At 40.5% G+C, this 14,738-nt stretch overlaps 1 protein-coding gene across 1 annotated transcript in view; it reads right to left on the reverse strand.

Annotated features, from left to right (window-relative positions):
• Positions 1-596: 596 nt before the first annotated feature.
• Positions 597-14,738, reverse strand: part of phactr3a (phosphatase and actin regulator 3a) — a 33,678-nt gene continuing 19,536 nt past the window's right edge. Inside the window, exons 2-12 of the mRNA XM_085344980.1 lie at positions 12,365-12,529; positions 10,697-10,864; positions 9,663-9,878; positions 7,245-7,473; positions 6,748-6,998; positions 5,932-6,085; positions 1,936-1,991; positions 1,691-1,752; positions 1,451-1,591; positions 1,063-1,139; positions 597-612 (exon numbers count right to left, since the gene is read on the reverse strand). Coding sequence (XP_085201106.1) covers positions 597-612; positions 1,063-1,139; positions 1,451-1,591; positions 1,691-1,752; positions 1,936-1,991; positions 5,932-6,085; positions 6,748-6,998; positions 7,245-7,473; positions 9,663-9,878; positions 10,697-10,864; positions 12,365-12,529 — 1,535 coding nt within the window. The remainder of the gene's footprint in view (positions 613-1,062; positions 1,140-1,450; positions 1,592-1,690; positions 1,753-1,935; positions 1,992-5,931; positions 6,086-6,747; positions 6,999-7,244; positions 7,474-9,662; positions 9,879-10,696; positions 10,865-12,364; positions 12,530-14,738) is intronic.

The raw sequence follows: 14,738 nt of genomic DNA on the forward strand, positions 1-14,738 counted from the left end.
ACAAAGGTATTTCTCTTTTCAGTGAAGACGTCGACGGTCCCATTCTGATTGACATACTGTATGTACAGTTAATATCAAATTCAACCCCCAATGCCACCTCCCCCACGCTGCACAGTCTTTACACAGTCTTGACACATTATTCATCAGTTAAGAAAAGGTGAAGCTGGTCACATGCACAACTTCTTCCCACTACACAGATTCACACAATCTTGTCAGGAGTCCATGAATTAGTACAAAAAAAAGAAAAAAAAACAATGACTGAATGACAAGATTGTTTTGTTTTTGTTTTTTTAATACTCTGCTCTTGTCCTGAGAGTCAGAGGCTCCACCAAAGTCTCTTCCACCTGCCAGTTTCCACGTTTGGCACTCAGCAGTCTCCAGGACACGCCAGTGCTAACATTACCATCATCATCTCTCCCATACCCGTGACTTCATACTGATAATATGATGGTCAAGGGTGGCGGAAGATTCTTTAAAAAAGGCGCGCCGAAGACAGAAAGGCTCCGGGCTCTTTGAACTGTCGCCACTGAGCAGCTTCTAGCAGCTTCAGGAAATGTCAAAGCTCAGCATTTCTTCACAGAAGAAACTCCACACTTTCACGGTCGGTGGAACCTGGAGAGACAAATAGAAAGAAAGGGAATAGAAATAAATGGTGAGAGCAAGAGGGTGCCTTTGTTACCAGATGCCCTTCTGTTATTGCAGCCATTAATCAGTTCTGTGGCTCTATTTTTAGCACAGCCATTTACAGTGCTGAGAAGCCAGGCACGTACACTCCTACCCTCCCTCTAGGTCACTGTTACAACTCACGAGGTCTCGTGCTTTTCAAACATGATTAAGCCAAGGACACGGTGGCCTTTCATCATGCTTTGCTACCTGGTAGTGAGAACTCTCTGGAGGACAACCTCCCCCTCCCCATTATAGCACTCCCATCTATCTTTAGCTCCTGCATGCACCTCTGTATGCTCAAGGAGAGCTAAATTTAGACTGCTGCAGCTTAGAATAGAGCATCAACCCATGCATGCATGTTCTTCCAAACACAGGCAGGCGTTTCCAAATGCTGACCTCGTTAGATGTTTGCTTGAGGCATGCACTTCCATCTCGGTGCTCTTAAACTCGTTCAGCTCTTTCCGGATTGCAGCCTGTTGGGAAGAGGAAAAAAAATGCATCAGTGCATCAAGCAGCAAAGCAACAACAGGAAGAAAGAAATATATATATTTGTGTATAAAATCAGGCTAAAAAGTTTAAAGAGGACAGGGGATTTTGTGAGATAAGCTGATAACAGCAACTTGCAATGCTGGATAGTCAATGGGGAATTTGGGAAAAGATGTTGGGTATTTGTTTAATCCAACTGACTTACATAGTGAAATTGATTTTGGCGATAAGTCCTGAGTGAGTGGTGGCAATAAGACATAGAGATCAACGTGATGTGACTGCACTATCCAATACATACCTTGTCTGCTGCTGACAGACGAGTCCAGGGCTTGTCTGCTCTCCTGTCGTAGTCCTGAGCTTTAGCTACCTCCACATAGTCACTGAAGCGGATGAGGATCTTTCTGTCCCGCAGTTCATCTACCGTGGGCCGCTGGTTGAGCTGGAAGAGACAAGGTGCCAAACATTTGTCACCGTCTGTTGTTTACATTGAAGTAACCAGAGCATCAGAACAGTGTATTTAATAGAAACGGAGTCTCACCTTTCTGTTTAGCCGCTGTTTGATCTCCCTCCTCTCCTCTTGTTCTGTCTGGTCGTTTCTCTCTAAGAAAGTAAAAACAACTCCTTTAAAAATTCATAATTAAATTTTTAAAAAATGAAGAAAAAAGTGTACTCATGCGTTGTTTACTGCGCTGATTAATGCATGATGTATATGGCATGCCTCTCTGTGAGATACTTCGCTGTGAGTGAAATATTCGGGAGTAGTTTTGCGGTGTTTGAACTCACGTTTCAAAATGTTCCGACTCTCCAGCTCCTCCACATTCGGTCTCTGGCTCAGCCTCCTGCGGAGAAACACCAAAACCACGTTTTGAACCATCGTATCTTCAGATAACCTGTCCGGTCCTCTTTAAACGGGCTGCAGCTTCTTCGCTGTGCGCGTTCTCGAGAGGAATCCCCTATGTTTCCATCTCGCATCCAAACCGCGGCTGTGAGACTTCAGCGGAGGCGCTCCCCACATCTGGAACAATCAGCGAAGCTAATTCTCCTTTTTTGTTGTTGTTATTATTATTTTGAGAAGTCTGCTAATTATTTCTCGGGTACTGTGTGCTGCATCTCAGATGCGGTAGTATCTGCTGCACAACGCCGCAGCAGTGAAGGCTCTCCTCTCTACTACTCGCTACACGCGCTTTTCAACTGGGTCGTGATGAGCTGCTGGTGCGCGACTCCCCCCAGTCTCCCTGGTTACTGCATGCCGAATTAATGGAGGCGGGGCATAGCGGGCTCTCGCTAAAGGCATCCCCAGCCTCCTGATGTGCGCTGGACTACTGCCACAGTCATCTCTCACCCTCTTTGTTGCACCAGTTGAATTCAGTTTTTCCTATTTTGTTTTTGTTTTTTAAATGAGGAAATATTGTTATAAAAAACATCATTTACTTTGTGATATAATACAATCTCTCAGTGGTGGTGCTCAAATGACTGAATTTAGGCTCCCACATGCTGACCCATCACCATCAAAGAGCCCAAAAGGTCTTCAAAGTTCAATATCTTTTGCTGCTGCTGACATTTATTATTTATACAAAGGGCTCAGCTTCAGACAGCGTGCGGCACACATCACAGTGCACCTCTACAGGTGGAAAGGACAGAGAGGGTAGAGCACAGCAGGGCTCTCTTTATCCTTTTGACCAAACCAATATTTGGACTCTTTATAGTTCTTGTTCTGTAACAGATCAAAGTTAAGTCACATAGAACGAGCTGAATGAGGTTTTGTATGTTTATCGCTGGATAGACGGGCACATAGCAGCCAATTAAATTGTTGTATTCTAAAAGTCTGTTAATACAATAGAAAACCACATCTGTGAGAGAGCTGTTTTCACCATCCATGCACAAACTATGCAGGTCTCTGTTGCACTGTGTAATGAGCATTAAGCGCAAACTCATTTTCTTGACATGCCTTTTAATTAAGGGACACAAAACTGGCAGAAAAAAAAGATAGCGGAAAAATCTGGTGTGTGATTTTTATTTTTTCAGATGCTCTCTGTGTTTTTACTCAACGCTGCATAGGATAATGAGTACATTCAAGCAACAAGTCTTTGTTAATTAACATGTGTGACCAGACACAGCGCGTGGAGTCGCATGAGGAATTATTCAATAGCTTGGCTCCCTTGGTGAGGTCTCCTCTGAGACGTGTGATTAGAAATGGAACAAAAAGCAGAAGGGTGTCTACAATGATTACAGCATTTTGTTCCATCAGAATATGAGGATCCCATCTTTATAAACATATACATGCACACATATGTATTTATTAAGCCTTACTTAATTTTTTTATGTATATTTGTGTGAATGCCAATATCTTAAAACCTCATTGGGGGGAAACAGCCCAACGTGCTGCTTTTCTTTGCCTCATGACTCTTCGATAAACAAAGACAAAGTGTTCCCACAGCTCCGAGGATATTACATTTTAAACACATGGAACAGGAATATCGCTTCCAATGCCCTAGTGGATGCCACCAGCCACACTATTATTGACCTGATCGCCTTGTTGCTTAGCAACGATACTTGGTATCCTTAAGACAATACAGTCTTCCTGCACAAATTCTGTCTTCTGCCTAGTAACACAGGGGAGGGGATTTCACTACTCCAGAAAGAGCCCTATGCGCTTTATGCAGAAGCTGTGGCTATTTTTAGAAACAGCCCCTTAATTATATTTTTTTGGTCTTTGTGGGTGAGTTGAATAAATAACACATTACTGTCAAGATTGGATGCTATTTTGGTGGGCAAATGAGATTTCCTTGTGAGATGTATGAATCACGAAAGCTACATTACCCCTCTGCTCTCAAGTGAGGAGATTTTATATTTTGGGGAACCCTGAATATCCACACTCTGACTCATAACTGTAACGCTACATCACCCACCGCTTTCTGAACGAGAAGAAGTAAGATGTTTAAAAGGGATCCCCCAGAATACTGCAATGACGCATAAACGCCCATCGGTTTAGGGATCTCCATTAGACACTTGAGTTGAGATGTTCGCAGGAAAATGAGTTAAAATAGAAAACCAAACTATGCCTGCCGGGGGAGGAATACAAAAAAAATCAAAACAATAGAAACGCCCACGTGTGGTTGATGGAGGCGCTCGATCTTTTGTTTCAGCTGCCAACTGCAACAAGGAGACGAAATTGGCCATTCCAAGCTTCCTTCATGTTTCAAGTACAGTAGCAAACCCCCCACCCCCTCCTGCTATTATTTCTGCTGCTATAACTCCCCGACATTTATGGAGAGGAGGGAGCGCATGGGGAGATGCATTATTGAACAGTGTCAGGAGCTAAGATTGGAAACAGCACAGTATGACTGCAGCACAAGTGCCAGGTGGTGCGATTCTAAAGATAGAAAGGTCATTTATCACTGACAGGATGGATGATCATTCAGCATGAGTACAGAGAGGTAGATTTTTTTTCTCTGCCGCTTAACTCATATGAATTGTATTGAACCCAGATCATTCTACAAACCTGGGCAGTGCAGAGGTTCACCCAAATAAGACTGCTTTGGGTATCCCCACTGATGCTCCTTTGATTTATGGCTGTCTAAATTCTTTACAAAATGAAATCAAGAAGGAGTAGTTCAGCAAAAGCCAGTGCTCTGTATATACGTCTTTATGTAACAACCGCTGTGCTACAAGTGGAACTTCTCTGTCTTGAAATATAGACCCTGAAGCGCTTATGTAAGCTACAGCCATGCTCCATCCTCACCTTTGAGTAGAGTGTTTTTGCTCGAGAATGCTTTAAACCTGTTTTCCTCTCCCCCAAATAATAATATATTTTCCTCCAGTAAATCTAAGAAAATGAGGAGGCGGGAGTATTATTAGTTCTCCCGCAGACAGACTGTAGATCTTGTTCTTTAGAAAGTGTGGGTGGCACTCTGCGCTTGGCTGGGAGTTATTGCATAGTGGGTTAAGCAACACTGTGCCGTGCCCCTGTTTGATACGGCTGTGTTAAAGAGCCCCAGTCTTGTGACACGAGACCTCCGCTGTTAGTCTTTGAACATCAAGTTTCTCACTTACATTGGAAAAGAAAAGAAAAAAAAAATTAATGTCCTGGCAGCGCTTTTGTACAGAGACATTTCCTGGAAGAACTGTCTGTCTGTACCCGTTGTATTCCAGAAAGCTGAAGAGTGGCAAGTTTTTAAAGGCATCTAAGAATTTCTGGTACATTTTTTATTCTGCGGAATATATTAAATTGTTTTATTCAGTTTGGCCTTATTTGAATAGATGTACTATTACCACAATGGGTAACTTCTAAGTTTAAAACTAAGAACATAACAAAACATTCCAGAACTAAGAACTGACCTTTAGTAAGAAAAAAAAAAGAACTACACATAAGCAATCTGAGCAGATTGTGCAAGATAAATCAAGTCTGTGCAAAAGACTCGGATAATCCAGTTAGAGCCAATGTTTATCTCACACCTCCACCTACTCTTAGCTGTTGTGTAACCCAGGCAATTAAGAATATACGTTTACCCTGGAAAGACACTGCCCAGATGTTTTTTGGGCTTACAGTGCATTGTTACATAATGAATTACATGGAGACTACACGACACTAATATGGAACCATGGCTTTAAAACCCCCCAGCAAAGTTGATGTTACTGAGTTAAAAGATATCTTCACAAGGCAACCTACATAACCTAAACTGCTTTTTCTAAAATGACCAAGGTTTTGTTGCAGGTATTATGACAAATTAATCACTAATACTCCACAGACAGCAGTCAAAAGAATATTTCATAGCTTACTTGGCGAGTTTCATCTCAATCTGCTGGCGAATTTCCTGGCGCTCCTGATCACTCCTTGCTGGGAAGATATTCCTGTCTTCCAGCTCCTGCTTGCTGGGCCTGTTTCGTAGTTTGAAAGCCAGCAACTCCTTCCTTAGCCTGCGAGGAAGTGTGCCTACAACCACGCATGCAAGCATTAAAACACAGAGCGCTGTCACTTATTTTTAAACTTTGGAGAACTTTGTAAGGGATTTCTTCCTATTCATATCCTAACAATGGCTGCCAATGGCTACTTTATCTCATCCAAACCTCCACACTAACAGATAATTGTTTACAGTGGCGTTTGGAAATATTTGGGCAGAAACTTGTTGGGTGTTTTGCTGTGTAGTATAAGACAGTGGATTACACATGGTAAAGTTCATACTTGAAAATTAAGTGTTCAGGTATTTCTTATCACCAATAACCAAGCCCTCATGTCTCCTTATCATGCACAACATGTGAATAAGAACAAGTGGAACAGGACAGTGTGGATTAGAAAAAAAAGAGAAATGAATTCAAACTTGTGCATCTAATTCTTGTTTTTAAAGCGATTAAAGATGTATACTGTACAATCACTCCACTCTAGAAAAGAACAATTAAATGAAATCATTAAAAGCCTGAAATGAGCAAAACATTTGTGCCCATAATGAGTGTAAGCTTACTCAAAAATCCTAAAATTGATGCAAATGCAAGACTTTCATCCCGTTGAGTGTAAATGTTTCATTTGTAAAACAAGTGCACCCTGTTCAAAACCAGAATGTGCAAACTCTGCATGCACTTTTACATTGGCCAACCCACCAGAGATAACAGACTCGTTCCAGCCGTCCAAGTCGGTGGGGAGGCCTGAGGTGTTGGAGAAGCACTGGTCCAGCCGCACATTCTCCTTGTTCTCCTCTGCCTCCTTCTTGGGCCAGTCAGACCCTCCAAACCCCACACAACTTCCCCCCAGAGACGATGTGTGTTGGTTGTCCGAGCTGCAGGAGCGAGAGAGCCGTCCGTCGGAGCACCACATCCGTGGGGGTGAGCCCTGCTCACACCCATCGTGGACACTGAGGAACATGATGCGGATGTGGACAGTGGATTTAAAGGCAACATTTTAGTTGAGGAAATTATAGGCCATTATAATTTACAAAATACTATCACAGTATATTAGACGCAGACTATATTACGATGAAGTCATAAATTGACGTAGTAGAATAGTGATAAACCAACAAAAGAGCTCTGTAGCAATCCAGTGGCAATGGTAAAAGGCAAAATCACATGTAAACAGCTGTATGGGTTCACTTCAGACTCACCTCTCCTGTCTGTTCTTAGAAGCGAAAGCTCTTTGCAGTTCCTCCATTATGCAGCTAGGGGGCATGGGAGGGTGTATCATATTGCCTAGATGTGGGGACCCTGAGGGGTTGGCCAGAGGCCCTCTTAGTGGCAGGGTCATTGAGGCCAGACTTTCTGTGGCCCTGGGTAGAGGCTCCTTGGGGAGGTAGGAGTTGGGCAGATGAATAGGGAGTGATAGAGGACCTGAATCTGACAAATGAAGATGAGCAGGTTAATTAATGTCTTCTTATCTATCTTTAGCATATTATTTTATTTCTCTATTATTTGTTTATTTCTTGACATCTGCTAAATATGACAAGAGAATGGCGTGTGTGAAGGAAATGAGGTTTTTGCAAGGATTTCGTGCAAAGAAATGAGATTGATATTTGTGCTCTGCAGTTTTTATTGAACCACACAGTGATGTGAAAAAGAAAGTACACTCTCTTTCAGTGCTAAGGTTTAATTTATCAGGACATAATAAAAAATTCATATGGTCCTTAGCAGGCAGGTATAGTGTGTTATTATTCATTTACCAAAAGCTGCACAATACATGCATAAATCCAGAAGCAGTGTGTGAAAAACACTTTTACTGATTAATATAAGTAGCAGCTAGGTTTTGCTAGTCACATGCATTTGATTAACTGACCATCAGTAAATGTGAGCACCTCTCTTGTATGGAATTATATTTTATGACAAAAGTACAAGTTTGAATTCAGTACGCCTTACTACTTAATTTAAAGATCTAGGACTATTACTTTTAACGCAGTATTTTATAACTGTGGTACTGGTACTTTTACTTAAGGAAAGGAAACAGTTCCTCCACCACTGAGTGGTGTTGATGGTGGAGGAAACACTGTCAAGCACATCTTCCAAAAATAGTCCATTGGTGTTTAATTGCATTGCACTGTGTTGACTCTAAAGGGTACATTCACATCACATTTACACTTATTAAAAATAAATGTCTTTGCTTGTTATCTTGCTTCAATTGTATTTACCAGCATACAGTTCAGATAGAGATATGCTTTATACAGCTCTTACAGTGCTGCAAAAAAGTATTTGCACCCTTTCTTATTTTCATAATTTTCTGGATATTTGTTGCACTTGAATGTTTCAGATCACCAAACAATTTTTATATTTTAATATTAGACAAATATAACTTAAGTAAATACTAAAAATATGAGCCATACCCTGACCTGCTGAATCGAGAAATCACTTAAATAGAACATGTCTGACAAAGTGAGGTTGGCTAAAAGACTTCAAAAAGCAACCCATCATGCTGTGATCTGGAAACAGATGAGAAAGTAATTGACATCCATCAGACTGAAAAGGGTTACAATGTTATTTCTAAGGCTTTGGGATTCCATTGAGAGGCATGATCCACAAATGGAGAAAACCTGGAACAGTGGAGAACCTTCCCAGGAGTGACTAGCCTACCAAAATTACTTCAAAAGCCCATCGACAACTTATGCGGAAGGTCACAAAACAACCCACAACAACATCTGAAGACCTGCAGGCCTCACTTGCCTCAGTTAATGTCAGTATTCACGATTCAACAATAAGAAAATAGGCAAAACTGGCAAAAGTGTGCTGAGGAAAAAACCAGTGCTGCCCAAAAAGAACACAAAGGCTCGTCTCACATTTGCTGAAAACATCTCGATGATCCCCTAAGACTTTTGGGAAAATATTCTCTGGGCTGATGAGACAAAAGCTGAACTTTTTGAATTATTTTTTCAGTAAAATCTGGTGTGAACCTATGACAGCATTTCATAAAAAGAACATCATAACAGTATTCAAACATGGGGGTGGTAGAGTGATGGTCTGGGGCGGCTTTGCTGCTTCAGGACCTGGATGACTTGTTCTAATGGATGGAACCATGAACTCTGTTCTGTACAGGAAATCCTGAAGGAGAATATCCAGCCATCGGTTCATGCCCTGAGGCTAAAACACTTTGGGCTATGCAGCAGGACAATGACCTGAAACACACCAGTGTACCTCTGGATGGCTCAAAAAACACTGACCTAGTCAAAGTCCAGATTTAAATCAGATTGAGATGCTTTGGCATGACCTTAAACAAGCCACCCAAAAACCCTCCAACGTGGCTAAATGCTCCACTCCACCGTGAGAGACTAGTAGTTGTCGCAAATGCTCGATTGCTGCAGTTCTTGCAACAAAGGTTGTTTAGGGGGCAATTACTTTTTCACACAGGCTGGATCGCCTTTCTCCCTTAATAAATTAAATTATCCTTTAAAAACTGCATTTTGTATTTGCTCAGGGTATATTTGTCTAATATTAAAATGTATTTGATCATCTAAAACAAATTCTGAAATCAAGAAGAGGGTAAATATGTTTTCACGCCACTACATGTGGATGAAAATGACAGTTATTTACTCAGCACTCACCATCTCCAGTACTCAGCTGGGGCAAAAGTTTTGGAGGTACTTGTGGTGGGGAAGTTCCTGGAGGAATCTCTTCCTCTGATCTCTCTTCCATCTGTTCTCCCATGTCTTGCAGTCCCTCAGGTAAATCCCCTGCAGGGTGCACCTCCTCATTTCCCTCCTCCTCCTGTAGTCGCACATTTTCCTCCACCCGATCACAGTCTTGGAAAGGAGCGGCTACTGAAGAACATTAAAGAAGGAGGAAAAAAGGCATTTATTCAAATAGTCTCAATCAAAGAGTTTCACAGCACATAATCTATAAAATGTCATTTTGATTGATTCCAAAAGCTGGAGACAGCTCGTTTATGGACTTTTGTTACAGAGAAATCATACTTAATATGTGTGGTGAAACCATGCAAACTCTCATTTACTTTGGCTAAATACAAAGTAAATGAAAATTCCTCAGTTTCCGCCTGATTTAAAAACTTGACACTTAAAATCTGCCAAAGCCTCTCTTTAAAAAATTAACAAAATGTACTTATTTGCTGCACCAGTTCCAAACACATCCAAGCATTCACAAATTCCCTAGTTTTGTAATTATTCCAGCCGAGCATGACGATTAAAATCCCTTTGCCTTTGCTGCCCTCTACTGGTACAAAGTGCCAAAAACGGGTTCATAAACAAGCATCTCAGTTTCATTTGAGAAAGCCAGCACAGTGGATTACACTTGCATTGCAAAATGTTTACATCCAACTCAAGGCTTTCCTTATGATATCTTGCAATACATAAACCAATAATTTAATTCTAAAGTCAACATACATTTGTGAGCTTTTGCGAGAAAGTAACAAAATAAAGTTCCTCTCTTCCTTTCGTTTTTCCCTCCAAACAGCATTTTATCAAATTGCGGCAACATTATACCATATTGATCTTTTGATGCTGGGTTAAAGACATCCAGCCACGTCCACTTCACAAATCCATTTCCCCCTCATCTGTTGCTTTTGCAGTTCCATAATATCCATTGATTAGTTTTCATTGAGTACAGCAGGAGATTGTCCTACCTGAAGGGGGATGCTCCTCCTCAGGACCAAGGTATTCCACACTGCTTACTGTGAGGTTTGGATTCAATGGTCCCCCAAATCCTCCAAGTAAGACCGCACCATCGGAGCAGCAGCCTTGGGTGGTGGAGTTTGGGTCGTGGCATAGAAGGCCACTCGATAATGCTACATCTGTGAATGGAGAATGAAACTGAATGTAGTTCATTTGTTGGTGAGAGTAGTTCACCCATAAGAATACACACACGTGATATAAAGCTAGATAGAATTCGTTTTTAAGTTCTTCCAAATTAGCTTTGAATTTATAGAATAACCAATCAGATTGCAGCTCTTAACTGGACATTGTGTCCAGATAAGAACAGTTATCAGAGAGCAGTTATCAGCAGGATGGGCTGAAAAACACTGCTGCACACCTCTGATGTGACCAACTGTGATTTCCCTAAATGACATTCACTCTTTCTGTCACCTTCATTCAACATCAGTCTCCATTACAGCAAGGCCATCACATTTAGTCTTGTCTTCAGCAAATATTATGCTGCTTTTAAAAGTAGACACACAAGGTGACTCGGGATAAATCAATATTAAGGTCCGTATACTTTGAGTGGATCCTAACATTATGATCGCATCTAAAAAAAAAAAAATTAATAAAATTAATAGAAAATAAACATTAAATGCATTTTTGCAGCAGCAGCAATCTGATATCGTAGCCATTACATTTTAGCCTCGAAATTTGAAGATGGTTGTCATGCAGCTATTAATTTGCCCTATACAGATTTTGCTCACTCTGCTTATATTTTAAAACAAAATACAATGTTTATAATTAACTTTTTTTAAGGAAACGGAAAAAGAAGTTTAAAATAGTTAAATAAAATTAAAAGTGGGTATCAATTTTTTTAAAATTTAGAAATAATAAATCAAAATATAATAAATATTAAATATTGTTTAATAAATGAAATTTTATACATTTTGTATTTAGCTTTTGGGATTGTTGTAAGACCGGGATGTCTACATGACTGTAAGTGATTTGCTTTCATAAAGTGTTTATAATTGTAATGTCTGCCCTGAACTTTTAACTGGCCGCTGAAAAATTCTTGTCCGTGTTATTAAAAAGAGACTTGAACAAATATTGAGAGTAATAAAAACTAAACTAAAATGAATGATTTTAAAAGATAGAAACTATAACTCTACTAACAAATCAATATATTCAATTATGAAAAAGTTTAAAATCCTTTCTCTTGTACAGCAGGCAAAATATTCCAGCCAGATGGCTACAAGTCTTTGGGGACTCTGGTAATATGTTTTCTAATAACAACATCTGATGTTTACCACTGTGACTAACTGAAATGTAAAAGTAAAAAATATGATGTAAAAAACAGGAGATTATTGATGCGAAACACTGAAACATAGTTTAAAACATTCAACTTTGATATGTGATGCAATGCAAGAAAAAATATTCTAATTGACATTATGTCACACCTACAGCTTTGCTCTTATAACAATCATCTGATTCAGTGAGAGTAAGATTAAAAGACATGTATCAGGTCTTTCCTTAGTATGAACCATGTTGTGCTTCTCATCTATGTGGCTTAAATAAAAAAAATAAAAAATTATGCATTTTTTGCAGGTTTCATCGTGTACGAAACCTGGAAATACAAACACATGTTCTCATCTTACCTGTGGAACTCTGCTTGAGCTTCTCGTTTTTCTTTTTCCTCCACTTCCAGGGCTTGAAGATGCGCCCCAGGGTGGCCAGCTTGCTGTTACGTCGGATTGGCGGTGTGTGCACCCCAGTCACCAAGCAACCGGTCCTCAGCACCCTCTGCTGGTCCACCACATCTACTGCATGATGACAGAGGGTGGAGAGGTTTTACAGCAAGCGAAATGAGTTGAGGACAGAGTGGGTGGGGATTTGAAGGTGAATGAAACAGAAAAAAAGAAGGCAAAGAAAAGTCAAAGGGGAAAAGGGGTGGAGGTGAGAGATGAAACAGAGAGAGAGAGGGAAAGAGAGGAGCAAGGGCCCAATTAGTATGCTCACCTTAGTGAATAAACCATGATAGAGTCCAAGTGCTGTGAACAGATTGAATTAGAAAGACTAATTTGATCAAGGCACGCTCCCTGATGGCTGCTATTTCCCTGTGAATCCCCTCCCACCCAGCCGTACGTCATGCATCAAAATAAATCTCTCTCACAGTCCAAGATATGGCAAAATATGAAAGCACAGAGACACAGACAGCCTCACAAAACTACAAAAGAAGCATTTCCCCAAAGACCAACAGGTGTGCCAGTTTTGCTCTTTTCCCAAAAACAACAATAGTATCAGATGCCTTTTAACCACTCCTGTGCTTCATGTTGATATGTCACTTGTTGTATCTCACACTGTATGTATATACCTGCAAAATGTTCCATAATGTCCAAAATACAGCTGAGATGCAGTATATTATGTTTTTTGTTACTACCCAAAATACAGGCTTCTCCTAATTTAATTACATGTAAAATTTCCATGTAATTCTATTATACAAGTACAGTGTAAAATTTTACATTTTATAAGATATGGTCAAGTGAAATGAACTTGATTGGTGTACATTTGGTAGCACTGTTGCCTCATCTGGCCGTGGCCTTTCTGGGTGGAGTTCTCTCTAAGCACTCCAGCTTCCTCATGCAGTTAGTAGGATTGGGTCAATTGGTGTTTTTCTAAATTGACCAATAGGTGTGACTGTGAGTGTGAATGGTTTCTTTCTCTCTGTGTCAGCTCTGAGTCAGATTGGCGATCTGTCCAGGGTGTACCCCGCCTCTCACCCTATGGTAGCTGGGATATGCTCCAGCACCCCTCGCAACCCTGATAAGGAGAAAATGAATGAGAATGGATGGATGGTGTACATTTAATTTATACCAAGCACATTTTCCTTTGATTTTATATATTTCAGTTGCATTTTAAAAAAATGCTTCATTTGTATTTTGTACATCTGTATTTTGTCTTGATCGTCCTATAAAGACATGATACTTTAATACTATGTAGACTCTTGTCTGTTTACATTGTGTCTGAGGCTGGTGAACCATGTGCTTGTGTGTTTGTGTTGAGTTCTGCAAGCAAAAAATGATACTGAATGAAACAAACAAACAAACATCTAATTTTTAAAAGATAAAAAAAAAAACAGTTTTAGAAACAAATTAAAACATATGGTAGCAATCGACACGGTCCATGACTGTAACGATTTATTTATTGTGGTAAATGAGTTGTCCCTATTGACTGTGGCGCTCTGCGCATCCTTCTTAAAGGAAGTTTGTATTTTGAATGAACGGCGGCGGCTATGACTCATGTCTGGAAAAGTGTGGGTCTACAGATTCATGTGCGCATATTGCTGCTGGCTTGCCTGCAATTTTTTACAAAGAGAGCCAAGAAAGCAGAAATATGCTATATGTGCTACGTGTTTAAGAGCTACATGCGTCATTGTGACAAAAATGAAGCAATATCTGCCTTCGCAATGCCGGGAGCGTTGTTCAAACAATCAGCTGAGGAGGAGGCAAGGATTTGTGATAAAGGAGGTTTGGGGGGAAGAGGGGGGATTTGGAGAGTGGCTCAGGGTGTGATGTGGAGTACAGTGATGGAGGAGGGTGGATACAGCTGACTCTGTTTCAACCCTCTTTTTTTTTTTGCAGCCCTTGCTTCTTTCTTGAAGCACATGGGTAGGGAGAAGAAAGTGAAAAGCAGGCAGTGGTTGGGGGAAGGAAAATAGAAGAGGAGAGGCAAAATAAGGAGAATAAGAAGCAAGAGAAGACCAATAAAAAAAGAAAAAGAAGAGAAGGAGGTTAGAAAAACAGTAAAAGAACAAATTTAAAAACTGAACACTGACAGAACAGGGGTCGTAAAAAGGCAATGGTGAGGGACATATGAAAGAAGCAAATTTCTAGTTTGGCATCTTGTCCCTAAAAGTTCCTGGAAACAGGTCAGTTGACCATCCATCTCGGCGTCTCATCATCACCACTGTCACACATGCAGCGTTGCAAATGTGGTGCCGCACGCAAAATCCAGGTCAAGCTGGAAGGAAAT

This window comes from Diplotaxodon limnothrissa, linkage group LG20 (genome assembly GCF_057381915.1).
Source record: "Diplotaxodon limnothrissa isolate DT_005_m linkage group LG20, D_limnothrissa_male_GT1.1, whole genome shotgun sequence".
NCBI classification, from domain to species: domain Eukaryota; kingdom Metazoa; phylum Chordata; class Actinopteri; order Cichliformes; family Cichlidae; genus Diplotaxodon; species Diplotaxodon limnothrissa.